At 37.9% G+C, this 27,698-nt stretch overlaps 4 protein-coding genes and 1 non-coding gene across 5 annotated transcripts in view; 3 read left to right on the top strand and 2 right to left on the bottom strand.

Moving 5' to 3' along the window:
* LOC125231669 (tonsoku-like protein) overlaps nucleotides 1-3,206 on the top strand; it is a 30,936-nt gene extending 27,730 nt beyond the window's left edge. Inside the window, exons 13-14 of the mRNA XM_048137176.1 lie at nucleotides 1,069-1,777; nucleotides 2,041-3,206. Coding sequence (XP_047993133.1) covers nucleotides 1,069-1,777; nucleotides 2,041-2,386 — 1,055 coding nt within the window. The 3' untranslated portion in view covers nucleotides 2,387-3,206. The remainder of the gene's footprint in view (nucleotides 1-1,068; nucleotides 1,778-2,040) is intronic.
* A 1,227-nt stretch (nucleotides 3,207-4,433) lies between these two features.
* LOC125232091 (U3 small nucleolar RNA-associated protein 6 homolog) lies at nucleotides 4,434-8,865 on the top strand. Its single transcript, XM_048137706.1, has 8 exons — nucleotides 4,434-4,618; nucleotides 4,698-5,010; nucleotides 5,839-6,030; nucleotides 6,787-6,987; nucleotides 7,202-7,303; nucleotides 7,654-7,860; nucleotides 8,166-8,351; nucleotides 8,445-8,865. Exons 1-8 carry the CDS (start codon nucleotides 4,527-4,529, stop codon nucleotides 8,853-8,855), a joined length of 1,704 nt encoding a protein of 567 aa, XP_047993663.1. The 5' UTR covers nucleotides 4,434-4,526; the 3' UTR covers nucleotides 8,856-8,865.
* LOC125232093 (mitochondrial carrier homolog 2-like) lies at nucleotides 8,861-10,090 on the bottom strand. The gene has a single exon (XM_048137707.1). The coding sequence runs from the start codon at nucleotides 10,026-10,028 to the stop codon at nucleotides 9,141-9,143; it is 888 nt and encodes a 295-aa protein (XP_047993664.1). The 5' UTR covers nucleotides 10,029-10,090; the 3' UTR covers nucleotides 8,861-9,140.
* A 267-nt stretch (nucleotides 10,091-10,357) lies between these two features.
* On the top strand, nucleotides 10,358-10,431 carry Trnan-guu. Its single transcript has one exon. It is a non-coding gene; the product is annotated as a tRNA-Asn (tRNA).
* Nucleotides 10,432-15,224: 4,793 nt separating this feature from the next.
* Nucleotides 15,225-27,698, bottom strand: part of LOC125231836 (contactin-associated protein-like 5) — a 32,710-nt gene continuing 20,236 nt past the window's right edge. The window contains exons 10-31 of the mRNA XM_048137415.1: nucleotides 25,806-25,986; nucleotides 25,317-25,434; nucleotides 24,831-24,979; nucleotides 24,267-24,469; nucleotides 23,280-23,491; nucleotides 22,784-22,998; nucleotides 22,214-22,387; nucleotides 21,887-22,112; nucleotides 21,305-21,558; nucleotides 20,788-21,216; nucleotides 20,513-20,716; nucleotides 19,923-20,140; nucleotides 19,764-19,843; nucleotides 19,571-19,683; nucleotides 19,299-19,502; nucleotides 19,047-19,123; nucleotides 18,734-18,847; nucleotides 18,251-18,403; nucleotides 17,856-17,972; nucleotides 17,374-17,512; nucleotides 16,580-16,830; nucleotides 15,225-15,373 (exon numbers count right to left, since the gene is read on the bottom strand). Coding sequence (XP_047993372.1) covers nucleotides 15,260-15,373; nucleotides 16,580-16,830; nucleotides 17,374-17,512; nucleotides 17,856-17,972; nucleotides 18,251-18,403; nucleotides 18,734-18,847; nucleotides 19,047-19,123; nucleotides 19,299-19,502; nucleotides 19,571-19,683; nucleotides 19,764-19,843; nucleotides 19,923-20,140; nucleotides 20,513-20,716; nucleotides 20,788-21,216; nucleotides 21,305-21,558; nucleotides 21,887-22,112; nucleotides 22,214-22,387; nucleotides 22,784-22,998; nucleotides 23,280-23,491; nucleotides 24,267-24,469; nucleotides 24,831-24,979; nucleotides 25,317-25,434; nucleotides 25,806-25,986 — 3,945 coding nt within the window. The 3' untranslated portion in view covers nucleotides 15,225-15,259. The remainder of the gene's footprint in view (nucleotides 15,374-16,579; nucleotides 16,831-17,373; nucleotides 17,513-17,855; nucleotides 17,973-18,250; nucleotides 18,404-18,733; nucleotides 18,848-19,046; nucleotides 19,124-19,298; nucleotides 19,503-19,570; nucleotides 19,684-19,763; nucleotides 19,844-19,922; nucleotides 20,141-20,512; nucleotides 20,717-20,787; nucleotides 21,217-21,304; nucleotides 21,559-21,886; nucleotides 22,113-22,213; nucleotides 22,388-22,783; nucleotides 22,999-23,279; nucleotides 23,492-24,266; nucleotides 24,470-24,830; nucleotides 24,980-25,316; nucleotides 25,435-25,805; nucleotides 25,987-27,698) is intronic.

The following is a 27,698-nucleotide window of genomic DNA, read 5'->3' as shown; positions in this document are numbered from 1 at the left end:
TATTTCTTAGTGAAGTGGAGGGAATTCTGGCGTACTAAATTGCCATGGAACTGATAACAGCTAAATTCGGAGTGAGGCGCTAAATTTCAATTTCAAAAAAACAAGGGACCAGGAAATCTAGCTATAAATCTCCCTTATTAAGTACGGTTTTACAGATAACTTCACGTTAGCTATTAGCAGTAATGAAAGTAGGTTGGGGTAACGTTTTCATATTAAAAAATAATACTTGAACGTTTTTCTGCGTTTTTAAATCATCCAATTAATCGAATATTTGATAAGAACTGAGTACGACCGTGGGGTGAGGCATTCTGCTTACTTCTTGTCCACGAATGCTTTCTTTGTTTTGTAAATATTAGTTTGATTTTGAAGATAAATAGGTGTTAACTTGTTAGCAATAACATTGTCCGTATTAAGAATTGATCGAAATTGGTTTCAGTGACGTCTATCTATTAAATATATTACTTATAAATAAAAAATAATGTTTATAGAAATTATCCGTTTATCCGGATAATTTCACTTGGATTATTCGAATATTTTCGGATAAAAATTTTGGCGGATATTCGAATAATTCGGATATTCGAATATCCGGATTGCAGTTACTTTATATATTTCTACTTGACTTATTAAATAGAAATTGGATTTAAAAATAACTGCTATCCATGTTTTTCTTATATTTATCTGGTGCTTTATTTCGTACACGGTATAAAATATTTTATTTCAAGTACAGTCAAGTTCCTTATTGTTAAAACTGGTTATAATTGTTTTAACCCTGTGTCAATAGAAAGAAGTCAATCAATGAAAATACAAATTTTACTTCACTACAACAATCCTCTATATCCACTCCCTTTGATGCTAATCAAATATTTTTAAACAGATATGAACTATAGACATTTTTCACACATTGACAGCCATTATTATTAATTAGTGAAGTATTATTTCAAGCAAATTTCTATTAACACTTTCGCAACCAGCAGATTACAACTGGTTTCTGACGTACTGCGGCATTTTTTGTCTGGTAGTGAAATCAACTAATCATTAGCTCTAAATTTAAATTTGTATTTATTTCAGCACCCTGTGAGGAAATCCAACAAACCATCGGCCGGAGTCACACAACCCACCGACTTGCACTAGGCGCAAGGACATTACCCCCATCACAAATCCGACCACTGTTCCGCGCGCTCACGCACCAATCACACATCACCGCCATCATGCTCTCAGACAACAACTTAGGAGATGATGGAGTTAAATACCTCACCGACTGCATGTGCACTATGAAACAACTCACACATCTAGATATTAGCAGAAATAATATCAGCGCAGAAGGAGCTAGACTATTAACGCAAATGTTTGATAAAGCTTCGCGACCCGTCTGCCAGTTATTAGACTACTTAGATATCAGCGGAAACCCTATAACCGATGAAGGTTTGAAGCATATCCTAAAGTTAACGACACATATCAGATTGAAATCGTTAAAATTAAATAGTTGTGGATTAACAGAGAACGCAGCTGGAGTTATAAATGAGTGCAACGCTAATTTGAACGCTTTAGAAGCTATAGATATCAGTAATAATGATGTGAAACTACCAACAGTCAGTTGTTTAGTATCAACACTGAATCCTAATATGCTAATGGAGTTAGATTTGGACAGTGTTGGTGTTCAAGGGCAGGCGGTTGGTTGTATAGCTTCATTTATGGATTCCGCCAAGGAATTGAAGATTAGAAGATTCAGTTTGTCTAATTGCAAACTGGTTGATGGGCAGTTTATGAGAGTATTTAGGTACGTATTTTGTAAAGGTTTTTTTTTTACACTTGTTTTTTTTTCTTTCTGAATTATTTTATTTTAGGCACACATTTAAATAAGCCTATGCAGTGTCACTGCTTGTCCTATGACACTATGAGAGGGCCTTGACCTTCCCGTGGCGTCTTCATTAGGGGCATTGTGTTTGCTCAACAATTTATCAATTTCTGTATACTCCAGTATATTTCTTGTCCATTTTAGAAAAGTACAATAAATTTAAAATATTTTTTTTATTCCTGCAGAAGTCTCGGCCGCGCGAAAAATTTGCAGTCCGTCTCCCTAAAGAGCAACCTGTTAACATTCATCACACTAAAGAAATTACTACAGAGACAGCCACCCGTACCTCAAATCAACCTTCAAGGGTGCCAAGACATATTCAAATACTCACCCGACTCCGACTTCCAAGTTTGGCTACCAGCCATCGACTTCGGGAGGTGCATACCGGAGATAAACGTGACACCAGTGTCAAATACTGATGCGGAAAGAGATAGCTTCAAATCCTTCTCAAAGACTTGGCTGAGTTGTTTCAAAGGAAGAGGAGTTATTGAACATTGTGAAGGCGGCGTTATAAGATTTACCGCCAGGTAGACTACAGGGATTTTGATGCCTTACATTGTTAAACAACCCCCAGCTTGGAGGCGCCATAAGCTTTCGGTAATTGTGTCTTAGACTTGAAAATTTCGACCCTTGCCGCCGTGACCGGTTGGCCGAGTGCTTCAGGCATCCGTGGCTATAACGGAGTACGCTGGTTCGAATCCAGCATTGGACACTGAGGCCTTGGTCATTTTTTCTTTGTATATGACATTTATTTCAGTTTATTGTTAAACAATACAGGACTGAATGATCAAGTTAACTTATACAGATAGCAAAAATCCGATTGTTTTGAGTGTATGTAAATATATTGTGTGCTGCGTATTATAATCAATAATGATTATGATAAAAGCATGACATTATGGTAACAAATGACAATATTCATGTCGGGTTACATGACTGCCTTGGTGATCAGATCATTTTCAGTGCCTGAAAATTAATGTATGAATTAAATAATATAATTTTGTATAAGTCACTCTTAGCTGTAAAACGTATTTATAAATATCGTTTAATTATTTATAATAACAGTAAACCCAGTGACCACAGTGACCATTTCAGTATGAAGTTTGAAAACATTGAATATGAAGTGTTCTATAATACAAAAAAACTTATTGACGGTTTGAAAACTAAAGTTGGACATATTTTAGATAATTTAGATCCACCAAGTTCCTGAGTGACTAAACCTTTCCATTGTCTTATTTTTGTCATTTAATATTAATGAAACTACCACATGCACAAACTTTGTTCATCCTCTTTGTAAATAAGCAGTATTCAGTGATTTGTTTTTATTATAAAATAAAAATATAAACGGTTGTTGTAAATATACCCTTAACCTTTCGTTTACCACGCCGTCAAAAAATAAAACACCCAATCTTCAGTTATTTCTAATGGGTTGGCAACGCGCACGTGACACTCCTTGAGTTGCAGGCGTCCATAGGTTACGGTGACCGCTTTCCATCAGGCGGACCGTATGCTTGTTTCCCACCCTTTCCCACCGACGTAGTATAAAAAAACTACCCAGGCCGGAGATTACTGGCAAAATGTCGGCTTGGGTTTTTTACGGACGGAGATTACCGGTATTTGCTAATATCTCATTTTATCAGTGTTAATTATTTTTCCATCATCTTCGTAAGTGACTCGCCTGGGATTTGCTTGTCAACTAATACCGGTTTTTATTAGGAAAGCGACTGCATTCGATCTGCAGAGAAGAAGCTTTGTTGGCATTAATGAATTTTTATCCAAAAATCATAATAATTAAGGAACCTCTTAATTAAGCAATTATTATAATCATATAATTAAGCAATTATTAACTTTGCCGCTTTTGTCTACTGACGCAAAGGGCTCGATAAATTATTATAATTGGTATTGTGATGAACCAAAGACCTTTACAGGGGACAGCTCAATCACATTTTTTGCCATACGAAATTGAACCTTATTGCTGAAACAGAAAGTCGATCGTATCAGACTAGCGAAAACGGTCCACATGAGAGGGCATTGTTTGGGCTGGTGTCCCTCTCGCACGTGTTGCCAGTGTTAATGAGGTTCCCATATTAGTAGTATTTTTATCTGTATATTACCTGACTTTATAACTTCTTATTTTATTTTAATGTTATATTCAAACTAGGGTTTCGATATATTTCACAAAATTTGAAAATAATTATAATGTAATTATTTTAATGCCCATAAATCAAAGATTTATATAATTAAAAAATACCTTTAATTGGGTATTAGTAGATTTAGTAGTAACTTTGAAAATTGACTGGTATCCCCAATTTATGACAGTGATGACGTCACTGACTAATGTTGACATTGTCAGCAAGTGCGAGAGGGACACCAGCCCAAACAATTACCTCTCATGTGGACACACTTTTTGACCTAACTAAACAATCTAGTTTAATAATTCTAAATCTATGTGATGAACTCGATGAATTTGACGGACTGGATCCGATCGTCTATGAGACGCTGAATAAGCCCAAGAAAAGTGTTGCCAGTACTTGGCTGTCAAAATAACGTCAATTTGACAGATTAATCTAACCTAAAAATATCACGCTGTCTTGTGTTTGGTTTTTAAAACAACGTAAGTTAAAAGTTGTTTTTCTTAGTTTTCTGAAGCTGTATTTCCATAAAACTATAAAAAATGGCGGAGCAAGTCAATCAACGTATTGAGGATATGATAAATGAGCTGGAGCAGATGCGAAGGACAGGCTTATATGACGAAGACGAAATAAGGTTTGTGATGTATTTTATGTACCTAAAGTAACACAATTAATCATGTCCCTCTTATTTATGCACTTAATAATTTTTACAGAGAAATATCGCGTAAACGCAAGGAATTTGAATATCGAATACAACGCAGAGTTAAAGAGAAAGATGATTACGTGCACTACATAGCTTACGAACTCGCTTTGATTGAAGACATCGCAATCCGTAGGAAGAAGACTAAACTGAATGAGAAAAAGAAGGACTTGGAATACGCCATAGCGAAGCGCGTGAATAAAGTATTCAAGCAGTTTATTTACAGATTCCAGAATGATTTGGAAATATATTTTCAGTATATTAAATTTTGTAGGAGTGTGGGATTTGATTATGCTGTGTCGGCTATTATTGGACAGATGCTGCAGGTAATTCCGCTATTCTAAAAACAGAGGGCCTAATGCGGACACTGAAGATTATCAAAGTGCACCTTTCTTTATTATTCCAAACTAGCTTTTGTCCGCGGCTTCGCTCGCGATAGAAAGAGACAAAAAGTAGCCTATGTCACTCTCCATCCCTTCTACTATCTGCACTTAAAAAATCGTCAATCCGTCGGTCCATTTTGCCTTAGAAGAAGGACAAACAAACAGACACAGACACTTTCCCATTTGTAATATTAGTATGGATGACTTAATTTAGGTAACATAGGAAGATGTCTAAACTTTGGTATTTGCAGTGGCTCTTTATACCCTTTTGAACAGGGATTTGAAGTGGTTCATTCAACACCTTTGCTGCAGCTCTTAGAGATCTTTCAAATCCCTACCACAGTGGACTTGTTAAAAATTCTTCTCCTTCAGTCATTCCCTCAATGCTGAGGATTATGGTATCATGTCATTCTGTTGAAGACTAGGTCCCTCAACAGGCATCTGGTATTAATTACTTACCTCATTCATTCCCCTTCAAACTGGTTAACATTTCTTTGTCAACTATTTATATGGGTTAAATTGTGGCGTAGGCGAGAGGCTGGCAACCTGTCACTGCAATGTCACAGTTTCGTTTTCTTTCAACCCCTTATTTGCCAAGAGTGGCACTGAAACCTGAGTAGTTTCATGTGCTCTGCCTACCCCTTCATGGGACACAGGCGTGATTGTATGTATTGTATGTATTTATATACATAAACATCTATTTTCATTATCTGCATAGTTATTAATACTTTTTTTACTTTGATTTATAGTATTTTCTTATATCACTTACAGATGCATGGTGACAAGCCCAAGATGTGGCAGATGGCAGCACTGTGGGAAAGTGAGGAGCAAAATAATCTGGACAATGCCAAGAACTTCCTTCTGAAGGGCATACACAGACACCCGCAGGCTTGTGAGCTTTATTTGGATCTCTTCAAGATTGAGGTTACTCTGGCCTTGAAAGCTGAGAATGAGGAAGAGAAGGTAATATTTCTTAACTGTGGCTTTGTATAATGGATTGTATAAGATTTACCCTTATATTCATAAACATACACTAAAGTTATCAAACCCATAAAATTTTATTTGTCCTTTTCCGTTGTATCAGTGCGATAGAAAGGGACAAACGAACTTTATCGGCTTGATATCTTTCTTGGATGTTTATGAACAAGGGGGTTAATCTTGATTTACGAAAATATTTCGCAGATGTCTGCAGGTATATGATGCTTGCAATTTTATCACTTATCAATGTGGATAAGACACCTGTCACTCTCATACTGACATACTTGTCAGAATATGATGAATGCCTTATCTTCTGCCTTATCCACGTAAATAAGTGATAAAATTGCAAGCATCATAGGCCTGCAGGTGACAATGACAATATCAATCAGCATTTATCAAGCTATGAATTGCAAGCAAATATTGTATAATAGATCTTGAAACTACTTTCTAATCTGAGCACTACCAATAATATTTTATGCCCCCTTTTTTAAGATGGCTAAAAACTGGGAGCCAAAGCCATCACTATTTTTAGATGAATCCTTGGCCCAGTCTACTTTGGGAACCATTGATATAGATGACTCAATGGGGTAGAACATTTACTTAACATGAATATAACTTTTCTACTACCCAGAAGCATCTGGATATGCTGAGATTTTTTTATAATCAAAAGTTATGCTATGTTATTAATGCACTGTTTATTAAATAGCACAATTTACAAACATTACATTCAATATGTTACAGGAAAAACAAATCAAAAGGGCAGATGTTATATGGAGAAATGGTGCCAAGAGTATTGGGGATGTCAGTTACCTGTTCAAGCTCTGTGACTTGTCTCTGAAATTCCAAGACACTGAGAGTATAACCGAAGAAATCAAAAGAGAGATTTGGAGCCAAAATGATAAGAAGGAAGTCTGGCCTTACATTGCATCTAAAGAGTTAGAAGTAAGTATTTTACGAGCACTGCTAATTTTTTTTTCTAATTGTTTGGTCATCATTATAATATGTATGTGTGATGCCATCTCACTCTCCAAGGTAAATAAAAGAGACATCAGCATGAATATCGCCAATTAGCATAAGTGTGGTTGCAGTCTTTTTTACTTTTGGTACAAGTGAGGAATCTAAGTTTTTAAATTTGGTTTTATTTTTTTGGTTGCAGGGTTGCCACTGGGAGGAGATAGACGAATTTGTAGATGAAAACTCAAAATTCCCCATAAATCTTCTAAGGTGTATAAGTGTATATGAGGAAGCCCTACAAAGGGTAGGTCTTACATTAATTGTAATGCCACAAAGTTGGTTGATATTAGCTCATAATTGTTTTGTGTCTTTGTAACGGTAATATATTTCCTCCTGATTTTGAACTTTATTTGAAAGTGATAGGCTTCAATTCTTTGTGATTCCTGATACACATTTCTTATGCCTTAAATGAAAGGGTTTGAAACACACTTGTAGTAGCTTCTTGTGACAAGGATATCATATAATCCGTTGAGGGTATCAGGTGAAATGTTTTGCTTCATCCCCACCACCCCAAGCTGAAAAGTTCATTAAATATGATATACCTAATGCTTAGTATTATGACGCCATAGTTACTGATTATGATTGTATTTCCAGTTTCCAGATGAAAAATTATGCAGTAAATTTATCCATGAACTTCTTGGTCTAAATGAAAATGTATGTTCCGAAAATCAAAAGGTTACTGCTATCAAAGACGCTTGGATGTTTGGCCATGAGAATGGACTCCTCTCTGATGATATGTATGCTTTTGGTATAGAGTTGTTGAAATTGGAAGATTCGCTGAATAGTGCTGAGTTGGGACAGGTATGCCTTTTCCTTGTTTCAATGGTATTTTAGTATAGATTTGAACTCTGTCTCCTTATAAATTTATAACACCTGAGATGTAGTTCTCTGATTCAGCAATATTAGAATTGTACCTATATTTCTAATAAAAAAAAATGCAACTTTGTGATTGTAATACATAACATCATTATTTTGTTATATTGTGTATGACACTGATGACTGAGTGGAAGTTTGGATTCTGTTATGATTTTAAAATTTAAAAAAATCTCTTTTGGAGAATTGAAACTAGTACAGTCTCATCAATTTTGAAATATAATTCATTTCAGATATTGGATGCAGCAACCATGAGGAATCCTCGATCGAAGAGTGTTTGGAAAGAAAAGATTCTTCTTAGCAAACAGAATGAAAACAAACTGTTGTCTATTCTAAAGGATGCTACTAAAGTATTGGAACAAGATGATGCCATTTGTCTATGGAATACTGCATTGGACATTATTGAGAAGAAAGAAACTGTAAGAGTATTGAAATATGCTGGCTTGCATTATTATTATCTCTGAGACCTAATTTTCTATATCCTCTATAACCGATTTACTTTTTTATTTCAGCTTATGGCTTTACACAAGAAATTCCAGAATTGTGAAATGGCAGTCCTCTTAGCAATCAAGCCAAAATTGCTGCAAAAAATGTATGATCATAATGGATTAAAGGCAGCCAGGGAGTTATATGATGAGCTGATCAAAACTCCACCTCTTCAAAAAGATGTCCAGTATGTTATGATTGAAATAGAGAAATCCCAAGATAATCCAAGTGCTAAAGTAATAAGAAAGTACTATGAATATTTAGTTCACCACCATGGACAAGATAATGTTGATGTTTGGATGGATTACATCAGCTTTGAATCAACTCTTGGCAGTGCTCAATTCTCTCCAGCTATCTACAGAAGAGCTGTTGCAACATTGAAAAAGGAATTAGTAGATGAATTCATTAAAGCTCAAACTTTAGCTAAAATAAAATAACTCCAATCAGTCTATGAATTTTATTTAAATTTATAACCCAAAAGCGAGTAAAAATAATATACAGTTGAGAAACAACATATTTATTTAAATATATCCACACCATTACTCAACAATCTAGCAAAACGAGAATATCCACAAAATACACCGTTCACTAAATTATTTACACATTCATTGTACACATTAATCTTTCTACAAGACTTTGAATTCTACTTTGGTGATTGTGGAATAACACTTAGCAAATAAACATAGATAGATAAATGCAATATATTTAGATTTAAAGAGTGCCTACTGCATGGCTGCAATGGGAGCTATGTAGTACCTAAAGATCAGGGACGATCCTCGCTTCTGTTGCTTGTTGGCTAGCAGATCCCTCCAGCATGCATGCCATGAGGGGTACTTGGGCATGGCCGGAGGGTTGCCGGCCTGCAGACTGGAGCTCGCAACTGCCATGCAAGTGGACACCACAACCAGTGGGTATGTCAGTGTGCTCGTCAAAAACGTGAGCAAAGGCACTGTGTAGTAACGTAGGTCCTTCGTCTTCACAAAGTATTTGTTTACATAGTAAGCTAATGCTCCCGTGACTGCTACACAGGTCAAATCCCCGAGTAATTTTGGTATAATTCCATGGAAAAAGCCAAGGATGCCATCGTCCTTGTAGATAGCCACGATAGCGCCTAACAATGAACTGTAATGTTCTTCTTTTCCAATAAACGAAGCCATCATTCGCACAGAAACAACGTGGAATGGATATGACACTATTACAGACGCGGTGTGCATGATCATGTCTCGTCGTCCGAGCCTGATGTAGTCATCAAGTTTTGGCTCATCGTCTGTGACGATATTCGGTGGGTCATTGATTTCTGGCAGGTCAATTCCGACTGCGTGTATTACCTTTGACGTTAGTTGACTTGAGGCTATGAGGCCGAGTAGTCTTGCCGATAAGCCTCTGTAACAACCGAAGAATCCATCCGAAGCTTTGATATACTTGATGTATTGGAAACCGTTAGGTAATATCATAGCAGGGCGGCCGAACAATGTTGTCGATCGTCGAGGCGGCATAGGTTCGTAACCTAATTGGATGAGGACCTTCACATATTCCATGGGGTGGCATATTGTAGTAACGAGCAATTGAGATGGCAAGGCCGCTATTCTTTCTTTTTCAATTTCGTCCATATCCTGACAATTTCACGACCTACTTCTGAAATCAAAACTGACCAAAAACTACAGAATTCAGACTTGTCACGAATTTAAAATGTTGCCAGCCTTTGTTATCTACTAGTTCTTATCAGCACATAAAGGCGATGACTCACAAGTCGAAATAAATAATCGAACTTATTCTATATTTCTTATATCCGTCAGTTTATTTTTCATCTTGAATGAATATTTTGTAAGTGTTTTATTTGTTTAAAATGATAATAATTCAGACATCATAAAATAAGGCAGAAACACATCTATAAATACGTATATAAAAGGCGAGCACTAATTTCGCCACCTTTCACAACGCCTCCGTGGCGCAATTGGCTAGCGCGTTCGGCTGTTAACCGAAAGGTTGGTGGTTCGAGCCCACCCGGGGGCGGATTATTTTTGTTTTCGATTAATTTTTTGCTAACAGACTTTCAAAGTGTAAATTCTGTAAATATGTGTTTTTTGTTGTTTTTTCTTACAGAAAATAGAATATATATAAAATACTACAAGTATCGAAAACGAAAAGAGTGGCGAGAACTTCGAGAAATAAAAACACGTCTTTGAAAGGCAAGGCAAGTTTTGTTGACGACAACGACGGGCCTTTAGTCCGTTTTCACATTAACCGATCCGATATCGGATGTCGGAAGGATTTCAATGGAATACTTCCTAGATGGCGCCTGTAATGTATGGGATATCGGTCCGACATCCGATATCGGATTAGATAATGTGAAAACGCACTTACGCGTAGTGACCCAGTGACGCAGTGACCCTGCCTGGCGCTTCCTAATTGCTAAGCCGCGGTCCTAGGTTCGAATACTGGTAAGGGGATCCTATTTGTGTGATGAGCACGGATATTTTGTACTTGATGCATGTTTTCTATGTAATACATTAAGAATTTGTATGTTATGTACCTACTCGAATACCTATAGGTATCGTTGTCTGACTACCCACAACACAAGCCTTCTTGAGCTTACCGTGGGACTCAGTCAATATGTATAGGTAAATTATATTGTTGGATAGGTATTAAAAAATGAATTGGGGTTTCATACCTATACATATCATGTTTTGATAATGCTCATATTTTCGGAAATAATCGCTCCTAAAGTAAAAAAAAAATATGTCCCCCCTCTAACTTTTGAACCATAAGTTTAAAAAACCAGCCAAGTGCAAGTTGTTCTCGCGTTGTAAGGGTTCCGTACACTACAAGAAGGGCTTAAGCGCCTCCTTTTTAGTAGGAACTTAAGTCATTTTTGCGAATAATCGATATTTTGAACAAAACGAATCAGAAATGAGTTTATATGTAATATTCAAAAGCGCTCACGCAATTTCAAGAGATTTGGTAACTCCTTGCAGCGGCGGCAGTAAGTGAAATTCGTAATTTGAGTTTTTTTCTTTTAATTTCGTCTTACGCTTTACTGTAGATTTCTAATATGTTTTCCTGTAATCTATAGATTGAAAACTATCTCGTGTATTTTTTTGAAAATTATACGCTTATTAGTTTCGGAGATAAGGGGGTAATAGTCATTTTTTGCCCATTTTCTTAAATACCTTGAAAATTACCCTACTTAAAATTATAAAAAAAAATATTTTTAAAATACATATAAAAACCTCTTTCATTTGATATGTAACACAATATAGTTCTAGAAACTTTGATTTTTAATTTTCACTTTTACCCCCCATAAGTGGACCCTATAATTAAATTTCCTTAATTTAAATTACATGTCCGTCTTGGGGTCACAGGTTTACATATGCGTGCCAAATTTCAAGTTAATCGGTTCAGTAGTTTCGGAGAAAATTGGCTGTGACAGCGGACAGACAGACGCACGAGTGATCCTATAAGGGTTCCGTTTTTATTTTTGAGGTACGGAACCCTAAAAATATGAAAAAATCTGAAAAGTGGAACTTTATAAAGATGTCGGAAGATTTATGGCGTCCTTAATGTAATATGATATCGGTTCTACATCCGATATCGGATCGGATAATTTAAAAACTCACTATTATGGTTGAAAAAATATCACTGCCCACTTTACGTGTAGGGGGAAGGGGGGGTACCCTAATAAATAAATAAAACACTTTTTATTTTACCACTTTGCAGTGGCGGGGCGTGAAAATTTTCGTTGGTAAAGCCGGAGGGGTTATTGGCATCTGTTTTGTATGGACTTCTACAGATACTAGAGAATTTTAGGGAACCCGTTGGGAATCGAGTTGTATCGACGCTCCGCCACTGCCACTTTGTCGGCGTGATTGATATACATTGGTACCAAATTTCAGCTTTCTAGTGCTACCGGTCACTGAAATTATCCGCGGACGGACGGACGGACGGACAGACAGACATGGCGAAACTATAAGGGTTCCTAATTGACTACGGAACCCTAAAAATGAGGATCATTTCAGATTTTTTCTATCTTGAAAATTCGGAATTTTGTAACAACCCTTGCTCAGAACCCTTTGCCTTTGAGACCCACATGCAGCACCCTACAGGTTGTTTACGCGGCAGGATTTTTGGTCGTAATTAACCTTAATGGTGCGAATGTAGGTATAAAGTCGCTCTATGGACAGTGATGGAACATGGAACATAGTGATTATATTCTCTTTGATAAAAGTCTAGTGTCAATGTAGGGAAATTTCTGTCATACCTATGGAGATCAGAGATAAAAAGATAGAAATTTCTACATTCCATAGATAGTATACCGAGCTCAGTGTACAATTGAGAAAGGTGCGAGGCGAGTGAAATTGATTTTATATAGAAGCCCGAAGGAGATATGTTCTATTAAGTAGGTATCCCAAGATAATAAAGGCAAAGGGAATAAGGACGACCTTCAAAGTTATAGACCTATAAGCATTATACCAGCACTCGCTAAAATATTTGAATACGGTTTAGCCAACCGATTACGAGACTTCATGGAGAGTTTTAACTTGCTAAGTGACAGGCAGTACGCTTACAGGAAACATAAATCATGTTTAGATGTTATTCGCCAAACCCTAAAAAACATAATGACAGCTAAAGAAGATCAACGTCACGTTGCAATATTATTATGTGATATGACACGGGCTTTTGATCTTTGCAATCATGATGTCCTTGAAAAAAAATTCCATCATATAGGTATCCGCGGGCCAAGCCTTAAGTTAATGCTGGACTTCCTGAGGCAGCGGCGCCAATGCGTTGCTATTGATAACGGCCGAACGAAATCCGATAGCGGAGATATTGATATTGGCGTGCCACAGGGGTCTTCGTTAGCGAATTTGTGCTTTCTGATCCAGGTAAATGATTTACCAAAGGTCGTGAATGGAGAAATGTACATCTTCGCTGATGATGCCTGCGACATCATAACCGCTGATACAATTCCGGCACTCGAAAACATTATAGTGTCGGAAATATTCAAGCTACAAAATTGGTTTTCCGCTAATGGTTTAGTTTTAAATCTACACAAAACACAAGTGATGCATATAAGCCTAGGGGCAGGCCCCCGCGTCCCCTTAGTGTTAACGTAGACGGTGCCGTGCTTCCGCAGGTAACTAGTACCAAATTTCTAGGAGTGACGTTGGACGCCGCCTTGAAATGGAACGTACACATCGATGTCTTGTGTGGTAAATTGTCTGGCGCATGTTATGCGTTAAGTAGGTTGGCACGTATCCTGCCACACCAACAACTTAGGTCAAGCTACTTCTCGCTGTTCCATTCGGTGATGTGCTTCGGTTTGGAATTCTGGGGCACGGCTGCTGAATGGCAGCGCGTATTCATTTTGCAAAAACGTGCGGTGCGAATTATATCCAACGTGCCACACGGGACCCCGGCTAGGCAACTGTTCATTGACAGCAATATAATGACACTGACATCTCAATACTTGTATCACATGATTAAATATATTAGAAGTAACATTGAACTATTTCCAATAAAGACATTTAAAAGTTCACGTATCACACAAAAACATCAAAACATCTTACACTCAGCATGTTGTCGACTCGCGAAATCGAATAAAACGGTTCTTATTGCGGGACCAGGTATCTATAATAAACTACCCGACAACATAAAAAATATTAAAAATGAAGCCACATTCTATAGTAAATTAAGGAAATGGCTGACTATTAATGCTTTTTATGACATCTCAGAATATTATAATAATAATGCAATTTAATGTTCAATACGATCACATACTATTATTATTATTTTTTTGTAATTATTGTTCAACATCTATTTCTTTTTTTTAAATTAATTATTGAATTTATTTGAGAGTATTTTCTATTTTTAAAATGTAATATTGTATTGTACCCTAATTATGATAATTTAACTTTAACTTTGACATGTAAAATTGTTAATTTTATGAATAAATGAATATGAATAATATGAATATGATACCGGAGCAAGCCCTAGACTGGAATTCCTAAAGAATAAGAAAACGACGCCGTCAAAAGTAGACCAAGCGACGGACTATTATTGCAGACGCGACTGCTATTGGGAAAGCTTAGAGCGAACCAAAGCGCGAAGCTCAAACCTAACCTGATAGAAGTTCACTGCTATTGTGGACGACCTGTGCCGAGCCTGTGCCCCATCAAGGAGAGATGGCCATTTAGTCAAGACTAGTTGATGTGGTCGCGGATCTGCGTGAGCTCGAGCTGGCGAGCAACGATACTGAACCGGGATAGTGAGCAAAAGAGGCCAAGGTACGATCTGTGACGCTGCGATGGATACTTCAGTGAGTACTTACCTCTACTACTTACTACTCTTCTACCTACCTACCTACTGGTATGTGCTCGATTGATAAAATTATTATGTAGGTACCAGTGGCGGCTGGTGAAAATTTTTGCTAGGCAACACTGAGCAAAAAGAAACCTACTTTTACATCAGGTACTTTACTAGTAATCAATTTTAGGCAAGCCTGTGGGAATCGGCTTGTATGGATCAGCCGCTGCTGGCACACAACCAAATTTATTTAAAAAAAATAGCATTAGTGGTCTAACGGTAATTCAATATTTGGCAGTTTTCGGTGAAGGAAATCAGCGTGCCAAAACCGGAATCGCAATAAGGCCTAGTTTGATCTCTAAGTTTAAGGTGAGATGGCAGTCGCTTTCCTAAAAACTTTAGTTTCTACGCTTAATACTGAGATTATAGTTGCCAAAGTACAACCCAGGCTCTTATGAAATTATTACTAAAGGAGGAAGAAGATAGCCAAATACAATAAAAAAACCTTTATTATCTACATTAAAATAATGTTCAAATTCTAAGCACTAGAGGTCAAAAGCTCGTTGGAACCGTCTTCGTCTATCTTGTAGGGTAGTTGGGTGGTGAAGGTGGGTGGACCTTGGACGGTGGCTTTGGAAATTCGTTGCGGGGCCTGTAAAAAAAGAACAGTTCGGTTATTAAGCTACTATAAACAATGATAAGGTGAATTAGGGTAATTCCGAATGACAGAAATGCTCGGAAAATTCCGAAAGCGCAATCTTGATATGATGGAAATAATGGAGATTTTTATGCGACTTTCGTAATTAGACGACTTTCGGAATTACCCTAATGCACCTTACAACATTATTCTTAATCATAATAGTAACCTGTTGATAGATAATTTGCATTAAGACGAAGTAATCAATGTTTTCAGAAATTAATATGTATAGTCCCATTACGAATTGAACGGAATAAACGTAAACAAACTGCTGTCACTGTCAAAGTAACACGTGCAGCTCAAGTCAGGGGTTCTCAAAGTAAGTGCCGAGAGAAAATCAAATTACTTTCAACTAGTTATTAACGATCACTCTATTAATACATACTAAAAAATCGTGAAGCGATCGAACACAATGACTGTTATATTATGTTATGATCCAATGCAAGTCAATATAGAAATCGGTCCAAAATAGACGATGTCCTGTCATATCAGATACTCACAAAATCAATAATTTAATTTATAACCACCATAATACCACCATCGCATTTGAAGAAGACGGTTTTAATTAGTAATTAAAAATCACTGCCACCTAGTCTCAAAAGTTGCTAAAAATAATGTTTAGCGGCTCGCTACTTGGTCGCCCAGGTACATTTCCACAGTAATACCAGTGCAATATACAAACTACCCGACAAAAACGGCTTTTTAATTTCAATAAATATACCAAAATGTTTAGTGTTTCAATTTATTATCGTTTAAAAAAAAGAGTCATTATTTGTGTAGTGGAACATGTAAAGATTTTTATTAAACCTGTAAAATATCGGCAATTTTAATACCTCGAATGGTGCAAATTTTTTATAGCACCGGCCACACTTTTGTTTACAATAATTCCGGCTAATTAAAAATAGGAGTATAAGTACTTATGGTCTATGGTCGGGGAAAACTCTTACAGTGTGCCCTTACCTTACTGTGGATTCTAGATATAGGTGTACAACAGTGATTTATACAGTAGAAATTCAGTAAGACACACATACATATTAAGTAATTTTGCCTGTGTCCAAAGCGGTGCATACTTTATCAATTTTATCATCACCCAGGCCTCGTTTGCCAAGGAAATACTTTTAAAAATATGTTTTTTTTTTCGTTTACGTGAATAAAAAATACCTGATGATTTTTATAATTATCATCCTCTCCATTTTCTTCCATTTCTCCACAATCTGCCTCCCTGTCTTGTCCGTGACCATTTTCACCGGTCCCGTTTTCATAAGTATCCTTGTGTTCACCATGTTCATCCAGTTGATCATCCTCTTTAGAGTGTTCATCTTCATCATAGTCACTATCATCATCTTCTTCATTTTCTTCTGTTTCGTCCTTTTCTTCTAGGGGCTCAAAAGCGACATCTTTTTCTATCAAGTCTAAAAATATAGGTACATCTCATTAATGTTCTAAATTCTTCTGATAGTTTAGGATAGAAAACTATTGGAATATATATTACTTATCGTAAATTGTAGGTTTAACCAATTTACGTGAATTACCTACATACTTATGTACAGATGGTGTTTTTTTACGCACTAGTGCGAGAAGTGGTTCGTTATATGTCAGGTCGAAACTTCGGAGGTTCATCTGTACTGAAAAACGTCGTACGATACACGTGCAAAAAAGGAAGTTCGTAACTCGTGTCGATTTAAAAGACTCCCTTCGGTCGTGTTTTAATTTATCGCCACTCGTTTCGAACGTCCTTTTTTACGCACTTGTATCGTTAACGTACTATTTTATACCAAGTGAGAAATAAAACACTATAGAATTATTACAAAACATACAAATTGATACACCGAAAGGAACTAAATATTACAACAATACGAACATTATTATAATAGTAAAAGGAGTCTTGAAATCAAATTCCCTATCTTGTCGATTATCAATAATATCATTGAATTAAAATTAATGTTAATATTTACCTCTAAATCTTAATGAACCTCTTCTTATAACAGGCTTGTCTTCCGGTACGTCTAAGATGACTGTAGGGTTCATTTCTATTGTCACTCCATTTGGCTTTTTCTCATTGTCTTCTTTATTTGTATCATCTCCATCTTTCATCTGGGGATATTAGGTATACATATCAGCATGGATACAGATTACCTACAGTTTGCAGTACCTACTCATAAAATATGTAAAAAAGTAAAGCCTCTATTTTTACCCCTTGTTTGGTAATGAGTTTGAATTACGAATGTATATCCATACTAATATCATAAATGGGAAAGTGTGTGTGTCTGTTCGTTTGCCCGTCTTTCACGGTAAAACGGAGCGACGAATTGACGTGATTTTTTAAGTGGAGATAATTGAAGAGATGGAGAGTGACATAGGCTACTTTTTGTCTCTTTCTAACGCGAGCGAAGCCGCGGGCAAGAGCTAGTTTTGTAATAATTATCTGTTTTATTACCTGCATGAAAGCGAAGCTAGGCTCCTGTAACTTGGTCGCTATTTCTTTGTTTTTCATAATATTTTCATCTGTTTCCTTCTCCAGACGAAGTCTATGAGCCTTGTGCGTTCGCCACATCTGTGTAATAAAACATATTTGGTTTAGGTATTCGTTCTTGGAGTGTGAGTGTGGTTGCTTTACTTTTGGCATTATTGGGCCCTTTATAATAATTTTGTCTTTACATCTCATTTTGACATTTGTATTTGTTAGAAAGGGACATATCTGAATAAGTACGAGTAAACGATTCTTCAAATAGCATTTCAAAATGAATTATGTACATTCAAAATTGTACCACGAAAAACAATTATTAAAACTTCAAGGGCTGAAAGGCATCAGGACATCACTGACAGACTTACATGATACCCGCAGTAGCAGAGCCCAAGTATGTAAATAACGATCAGCGCTATGAAGAACTTGTCCGTGTTTTCTTCCTCAGCATCAGGCTGTTGGTACAGCAGGTCGTAGGGAGTCCGGGACGGCGGGTCTTCCACCCAGGTTTTATCGCCGCTCTGTACGTATATTTACCAAAATTAAATAATGTAGCTGTTAGTCATATAAATGTTGAGTGGTCATCATGGAACATCATGTATAAGGAAATGTTAAGAAGGCAACACTTCTTAACTGTGATTGATGCAACTGGTGTTAACAAACACACTGGTGTCAGTTAAGAAACTTCACGAAGCAGAGGTCTATGGAATTTCTCATACAATAAAATGCTTTAAAAAACAATACAGATAGTGCAATCGACCCTAAGCTTTGAAATAGTACCCAATGATTCAACCGTAATACACGATACAATTTGAGATGGAAAGAGATGTTGATGAAATATAAATCCGTACTATGAGGAAACTCCCATTGTGAGCGGAGGCCAGTTGATCATGGTCGGGCCAAGCTTCGTCGAACTCGGCGGAACACTGCGCGCTGCGTACCCCCTGAGCGTTCACCACGTTCACCTGACATACAAAATTGTATTGTAATATTGCCTTACATTGTTCCTATATGATACGAAACTTCTCATTCTTATCAGTTCCTTTCACGGAAAAAAAGAAATAGTTTCAGTTACAAAATTTCCAGGTTGAATTCTTTTTGTAATTGAGATACGTCACACATGTACTGTATTTTTCAATTTTGAAGTAGGTTTTCAATAGATACCTTTTCAGAGTCACGTGTAAACATCATGTACTCCTCCAGCGGCTTCATTATGTACTCGTTCACTTCCACGAAGATATCTGCAGGAATACCAGGGTTCAAGTCATTCAATCATTTTCTAATCGACTTAAGGTTAAATACGCTTAACTAGCATTTGAGCTTGAGCGGTGTGCACTTGGCTTGTTATATCTTTTATTGGTGTTTGCCTCGCATTTTTTTTATATTTCTCATTTATTCTCATTAACGGTTACTTACTAGAAAGACATCCATTATATCCTTTGTAAATCTTAAGTCTTGGATCACTTGTATTAAGTCCTCCGATTTGAACCTCATTGGACCCGACATCCAGAACTTCCCATGGTCCTTGGACTGGTAGTTTTTCTAAAGGTATTTCTATCCTATCTATCAAAAGTATAGCATCATCGCCTTCTCTAGTGTAGTATACTGTATGTCTGGCACCTGAAATTCAAATAGGATATTATTGATTTCTCGTTTACTTTATACATCGCGAAGTGAAAAATTCTTACCATTTAAGAAATTTCGGTTTTTAACCTCAACTCCATATGCAGCCTCTTCACGATCTTCTTCAAATTTAAGGTAGCCATCTTGCGTTATTGCTATTATCAAATAGTAACTGCGTCTGAAAGGATAATTTACAAATTTACTTACATTTTATTTATTGACATAGAAATTTAAGTTCTCTTAAAAGGTATTACTTACTGGTTTTCTGTTTGAACTAAGAGGAGGACAGTATTTTTCTGTCGAAGGTCGTTGCTGGAGAAAGCTAATTTTATTTTGACCTGAAAAATATTACAAAAACCAAAAAAACGTTACTAGTTTAATATCTGCTTAAGGTGCTTAAAAGTACCAATTACTTACTTTTAATACAGGTCCTTTAAGGGTGAATCCTCTCTGCAATATGCTTTCGCCGTTAAAATTAGCTCCTTTCTCTTCCATACAATATTCACCGAAATAGCTCGTCAGTTCGCAATTGCAGCTGCTTTCTTGGTTAGTGAAATCTTCTGTGCATATGCCGCCATTTTTGCAAGGTTCCGAGTCACATTTCATATCACATTTAGGTAGAACTCCTTCAGTCTCTGGAAGCAAGATTTCATACGATCATGTACCTATTGTGTTTTTTAGAACCACTTTAAAAACTTCCTATTATCCATACTAATATTATAAATGGGAAAGTGTGTGTGTCTGTTTGTTTGTCCGTCTTTCACGGCAAAACGGGGCAACGAATTTACGTGATTTTTTAAGAGAATATAGTTGAAGGGATGGAGAGTGACATAGGCTACTTTTTGTCTCTTTCTAACGCGAGCGAAGCCGCGAGCAAAAGCTAGTTGAATATAAGTGTGGTTATTGAATCAAAGTATTACTTCAGACCCTAATCAATACGTGAACCAGTGGGCAACTTTAATGATCGTAATCATTATTCGACACTGTCGTTCTTGTCTTATGATTACCTTGATCCACATTGTCTTTAGCTTTGCGAGGCAAGTCCACAACATGATCAGCTATTTTAAAGCCTCTCACGCAACCCACATATCCCCCTTGAGGCAGTATAGCAGCACGGGGTGCTAAATGAAGCGAATAGTTGTCGTAGCCTCCAAGATTCATCTGGAAATAGTCGGTCGGAGGGGCTGGAGGACGCTGTGGTAAGATTACCTCTGAAAAGAAAATGTTCATTTTAATCACAATTTTTGTAAAAAATGTTTTCGATGGAAGTTTGGAGTCTTACCCAATTCAGGATTAATCCAAGGTTTGTTTGTATAATTGCTTAAAAGCTTTGCAACTTTTTCTATTGTAGTATTTTTATCATTAACGTGTAACGTCGTAGTATGATTGGTTCTTATTATAGCAATCTGAACACTTTCTCCTCTATTGATATTCTCATATGTTACTTTCATTTGAATTATTTCGTCCTCATGATTGAACAGATAAATGATTTCACTTCCATTATGTATAAACAGATGGATGAAGTTGTTAAGATTATCGTTTGCGTAGAGAACTAAAGAATTATCATCATACGTTCTTAGGTTCATGAGTACATTTTCTGTCATCATCTTTTTCAGTCTGTGTTTTTCATCATCTGTTGCATTATCAACTAAATAATTCTTCTTCAAGTAAGCTTCCTTTGTTTGGAATGTTAAAGCTTTTATGTTTATGTCTGTAAAAGAGAAATATTTATTGGAAAATCTGCATCCGCTTCGTCATACTCATATTCAATTGAAGGCTATTAGCATTAATTAACTTACTTTCTTCACAATGCGCTCCTAAATGAGCCCAAGGATTTCTGCAAATACATTCATAACTGGACCAAAGTTCTTTACAAGTGGCTTTATTCTGGCATGGATTTGGAACACAAGACGGCTTGCAGTCTTTGATGATTTCAGACAAGTGCACGGACATGTAGCTGTAAATGTCTAGAATTTCACCGTTCACAACGAGGCCTCTGAAACATCCTATGAGACCTTGACTTACAGCGGCAGCAGATTTCTTGAAATGTTCTCTGTAAAAAAATATACGCTTTATTAATGGCCTGTTTTACCATTCCCGCTACTTGGAGGCTGTCATTGTGGCATAACTTGACGGGGGAGAAAACGTAGGACCACTGGACTTTGTTACATTTATAAATGAAAGTAAAACTTGAATGTATATTGAGCTACCGAGTTAAAATGACCTGATTTATACCTTTTCAGAGTTATGTCCTGGCGCAATATGGTCCCTTACATTGGATGGAGATGAAAGGTTAGGTGACCCAACTGAACCAGCACAGGTAAATAAAGTTACTCCCAATACCTATTTTAGATATAAAAGAGTAATTATGTAGGGCTTACGCAGTAGCTCCACCAATGAACATGGAACCCTCAAATGGGCCAAACTCCTCCTCCTGCAGCAAATTCAGCATCTGGTACTCGGTGTTCAGCATGAACCGTACATGGTAAAAGTTGTAGTCGATCCAGATCTTGTGCCATTCGCCCCCATTCAGTTTCCTCTTGGAGTTGATTACCAGTTTTCTATTTGTACCCGTGTTTAGAGTGAAGTTGAATGTTAGCTCGTGTTCTGTAATTCAATGAGAAATTTATCTTCGATCCTTTTAATAATTTGGTAAATATATTCTGGATGTCTAAATGTTATTAAATTTGTATTTAAAAAGTACTTACCACTAGTTAAAGCCACCATGAAGGATGGGTAGTTGGGTCTGATAGGCGGTTGGAAAAGCAAAATGGCGCTGGTGCCAGTTGTGCGGAAGCTGAAGGCAATGTCGCCTTTCCTCCAACCAGGTACTTCGATGTATGACTGAGATGTCGTAAATGTCACTACGTATCTTTGGGTATCTGGCAATGTAAAAATAAATGTTAACGTTGTTTAAGTTTAGTAAAAAACCTATATTAAAAATGAGAATCCTTAGTTGCCTTGATGGTAGGTACTTCCGTGGATCTGAGATCGGTTCGATCTCCTTAAATTAAGCAACTAATTATACTATTAGTATGGACCATCAGGCCATCACACAAGAGACCGCTTATGTACTTGGAAGGACCGTTAGATCGTTGATCAAAGTTTCTATCACCTCGGTCCTAGAGGTTTGAGACTTTTGCGAGCAGCTTGGAAACATTTAGCAGAAAATAAATCTGGCTATCATGTAAGTATATTTAGGTACTTGAAAAGGGCTCAAATAGCTAAAGGATGTAATCGAAAAACTACTATGAGAGAAAATAAATGAATATCCTTACTCGTCTCTACACATTCCAAAGGTCCCAAGGTGATCCTACCCTGGGCTTCCTCTGTTAGATCCTTCTGCTGCAGGAAGAACATCTCCGTAATGCCCAAGCTGTTCGGCACCACGAACGTTCCCTCGTCAGAGTGCCATTTGTTCTCGTTGGCATCACAGTTGCATGTTTGGTTTGGGAAGATGCAAGTTGAGTTTATGCCACAGGAGCAGTAACCTCTGCAAAGGCGGTTAAAATATTTTTATATTATACATACATAAGTAAACTGACGCTTGTATTCTTGCATGAAACTGCTCAAGTTTTAGTGCCACTATTAGAAATTAAGGAGTTGAAAGAAAACGAATTTCTAATATAATAGGACAGGTAGAATGCCCGTCGCCCATACTACGTTTTGACCCATGGGAGGCTGAAAATTTTAGATCGTCACTCACCCACCCACATCCAGAAGCTGGATGATAGGGATAGGTACAACTCGAAAAAAAAAGTGAATTTAAAATACCTCTTTACATCTCCCAAATAATCAACCGTGTCATTAGAAGACGATATGAACCAAGTAGCACTATGTAGCTCCAATGGTGCCATATTGCAGTCGTATTTGATATATTGTCGACAAAACAGGGAATGGGAGATCAGTTCCTGAAGCATTTCAGCCGTAAATTCGCGGTACTTTATTCGGAAGCTGAAATCTTGACCTGACGCTGATCGGACGTCCTGAAATGCAAATAACAAACTTATTTCATATCCTAACATAAGATTATTTCTTTATTCAAATAAATTGGGATTCTGATATATGATTTCAAGTTCACTTTAAGTTTGATTCTCCAAATTCATGACATGCAATAAAATCTTATCTGGAAACATACTTTTATGCATGCTGATGTATCGGAAAATGAATAAGGGGAAAAATATACAATAATCTTCATCGCAAAAATTGGACACTATCATTTACCAAAATATTTACTTTATAGGGACCTAGCTTTTTAAAGCTGGCCTATCCATTTTAGTCCTATCATTTACTTCCAAGGTTTTTACTGGTTTTAGGTACCTAAGCATTTCTATGCGGGTGTAAGTTCTGTGTAGCTGGCAGACATAGTAGCTCTCCAAATTAGCGTATATCGATATCATACGTCGACGAAGTAAAAATATTTTGGAGTGAGAACCATCCTTAACAACAAACGGATTTGACAAACGGATGCCTTTAATTTATTTATTTATTCGTATGGCATGCACTGAGTCGCTTATGATACTATCATTGATTACAATACAATATCTAAGTGTTAAACCCATTGGGCAGCGTTAGCATCAGGTGAGTGAAGATCTAGGGCCTCCCCAACAAATTTTCTTTTTGGACAGTCGTACATGATGTGGTGTTTAGTCTGCACCGGTGCCCCGCAGTCGCATGCTGGTGAGTCTCTCCATCCACACTTAAACAGATAGTCCGCACAACGTCCATGCTCGGTACGCCTTTAATTTAAATAATACATACCACTTGGCTAGGAAGATTGTGTTCCACAACCGTTGTAGAAGAGTCTGCGTCGATTTGGAACTCGCACTTGACGTGTGCCGGAGGGAACTTGCCGTTGCCATCGATATCTATGAGGTACACGTCATTCCTCGTGTAGCCGAGGAGGGCCAGCTCTTCGCACGTCTTGCGAAATGTGGCGAAGTGACAGTTTACACCGATGTAACCTGGAATCAAAAGGATAATAAAACTGTATGAATTTCTGATTCTGAAAACGAAGAAACACACGAAGTATTTGAATTGCAAATACGTCGCGCACACAGCTCAGATTTTGAATATTGATTTATTTTCCTCTGTAGTCCTGTGAATTAGTACTGTTTCGCTCAAATACAGCCAACTATGCTAAGTTGCCAGATCTGTCACAGTCGCTGCAGAAGGCTCCATCTTTCCCGATGGAACAACTTTTCCCCTGTTTACATGTCCTTGAGCTCGCGCAGAGATTCACGATTCTATCGTCCTCTAGGTACGTCCTTAGTAAGAACTCCTCACCCACTTTAGATATAATGTTTATTTGTGTCGTCAACATACCAGTTTTCTCGCAGTCGCAGATGACCCTGTCTTCTCTAATGGAGCAGATCCCGCCGTGCTCACAGGTGTTGGGCCTCGTGCAAGGGTCTACGTATCTACAGTCATCAATGGCCACCTCGCCTACAACTCGCTCCGTGTTTATTACGTATCTGCAAAGTTGATATGGTCAGTTGACCGTTAAAAAATCGAGATTTAGGTATTTGAAAATCTTAATATGCAGTATTGGGTTTTCAAGAAGCTCTTGTTTCTTGAAATAAAACTCTTGTTTCTTATTATGTTCTTTAAGTGTTTCATACTTGAGTTTAAGTTTTCAAATGTTCACAGGCGCTTGAAAACTTTTAGCATTTGATTACGCTACGTTATTAGTTAAACTAATAAAAGCATAACTAAACACATACCTTAAAGTAAAGAACACACAGTATATGATTCATTTACACTAAGTATATGAAACCAATCAATCAATCAATAAATAAATTGAAAAGAAACCTGGGTTCTATGAGGAGTCCATTTATTTTTACATTCCGCATGCATCCGATGAGGCCTAAGTTGGCTGACTTCAGGCCGCTACCGATTACAATCTTGTCTTGAAGACTGAAGTCCAAACCTAGAACAATAATAGCCTGTTCACAAACAACCGAAGTTATACCATTTCTTGATACCATTTTGAAACGATTTCGATTGCTTCTGAAGAATTTTGATAGACGTAGATCGATTATTGCCAGTTTTGTTTATAATACTTTACGTTCTCGCGTTTTGAACACATATTGTGACTTTCAACAGTTTTGTCTAATTAGGATCTAATTAGTATTTGCTTGGCATCTGTTCGCTCGTTGGGTCCGACGTCCGACGTCATCCGGAAAATTTTGGGCCATAACTAGATGAGATTAGCTATGCACAACGTGGGCGGTAAAGGGCTACTAATAAATATGATGATGATGATGAGGATTTCTATTCCTTTATAAATTAGATACTTACCAAACATTTGAGCTGGTTTATTATTATGGTCCACAGTCAGTTTGAATCGTCCTTTAGTATATTCTAATTCGACAGTGTGCCAATCATTGCTGGCATTAAATTTCACAGACTTCAGTACAGTCACATTTTTTCCGACATCGGACACTAGCTCAAATCGTATTTCTTCTTTTACCATTCGTACCTAAAACATAAAATTAAAAATATATAATTCGACCGTGCCGTCCTTCAGGATATATTTCCGGTAGTTGTTCGTCATCATAACTTCGTCGGCAATTGCACAGGCAAAACCCTCGGTTTCTCCGAAGAGGTCCCCGAATCGTAACCAGTTCACCGATGCGAGCAGGTCTACATCGGGTCCCGTGAGGGCCTTGTAGAACCGCCCGTGTAACTGCTTGCTCTCCCATACCGCCCTGCGGTCCGCAGTACTTAGTACCACAGGTTTGCGCCAGTTCTCTTTCGCCAAGGAGAGCGGCGTGAGGTTTCCGTCCACTGCCACCACATCACGATGCATCCCGCACTCGTTGTTAAGGAAGTAATTCCTGAGATTGTACACCTCACGGTTGTGGAGATTTTTGGCGTTTAGGAAGCCTCGACCTCCGCACTTCCGTGGGATGTACAATCTCATAACAGACGAGCGCGGGTGTAACATGCGGTGTGTGGTAAGCAGTGAGCGGACCCTCCGGTCCAGGGCGTCCAGCTCAGTCTGGGTCCACCTTAGTATGCCAAAGGAGTATGTGAGTAGAGGCATTACCCAGGCGTTAAAGGCGCGCACTTTGTTGCCTCCTGACAAAAGACTGTTAAGGACTTTTGTGAGCCGACTGAAAAAGCGCTCCTTCACCGACCGTCTAATGCCAACATCCTCAATACCCAACGACTGTGACATACCAAGGTACTTATAGGTTTCTGATTCAGAGATAGATCTGAACGACATCGTCTCAGAAAGTTGTAAATTTTCTGAATTTACAACCTCCCCCCGCTGTACATGCATAACCGCACACTTATCGACACCAAACTCCATTCTGATGGCGGTACTGAAAACTTCTGTGGTGTTCAATAGCACCATCAGGTCTTGGGTGTTCGGTGCAAATAGTTTGAGATCGTCCATGTACAGAAGGTGAGAGATGACTTCACCCTCTCTCCGAAGCCGGCAACCTAGCCCAGAATCCTTCAGCAGCGTGCTGAGGGGATTCAGAGCTAGGCAGAACCATAATGGACTCAAACTGTCACCCTGGAATATTCCTCGCTCAATCCTTATGAAGTCCTGCGGGCCAGGGGGGTCATCCCTGCCTCCTGGTTGACGAAGGACTGTGGTCCACTGCCTCATACATGCAGTCAGGAAGGATATTAAAGCTGCATCAAGTTTATACAGCTCCAATACCCTTCCCAGCCATGAATGAGGCACCGAATCATAGGCCTTCTTGTAGTCAATCCAAGCGGCCGAGATGGCCCCCTTGTTCCGCCGAACTTGTTGGCAAATGGTCATGTCTATGAGGAGGAGCTCTTTAGTACCACGGGACCCAACCTTACATCCATTTTGAGCGGGAGCCAGAATGTTGTTAGCGACAATATGCGCGTTAATTTTTGCTCTCAAAATGGATGTAAGGAGCTTGTAGAGTGTAGGCAAGCATGTAATGGGTCTGTAGTTTTTTGCTTCCGTGGTACTACCGGACTTATAGAGCAGGAAAGTAACACCAGTTGTTAGGGAAGGTGGAAGAGAACCAAGATCGAGGGCTTGTTGAAATTGCGTTGCCAAACGCGAGTGCGAGCATCGAAACCATTTTAGCCAGAAGTTGTGCAATCCGTCCGGTCCAGGACTTTTCCAGTTCTGGGCCGTACGGGTAGCACAACTTACGTCGTCGGGGCTGATGGTGATAGCCCCCATAGGTTCGATGT

This window comes from Leguminivora glycinivorella, chromosome 12 (genome assembly GCF_023078275.1).
Source record: "Leguminivora glycinivorella isolate SPB_JAAS2020 chromosome 12, LegGlyc_1.1, whole genome shotgun sequence".
Classification (NCBI taxonomy): domain Eukaryota; kingdom Metazoa; phylum Arthropoda; class Insecta; order Lepidoptera; family Tortricidae; genus Leguminivora; species Leguminivora glycinivorella.
The sequence above is the reverse complement of the archived record's forward strand: the minus strand, read 5'-3'. Positions and strand labels throughout refer to the sequence as shown.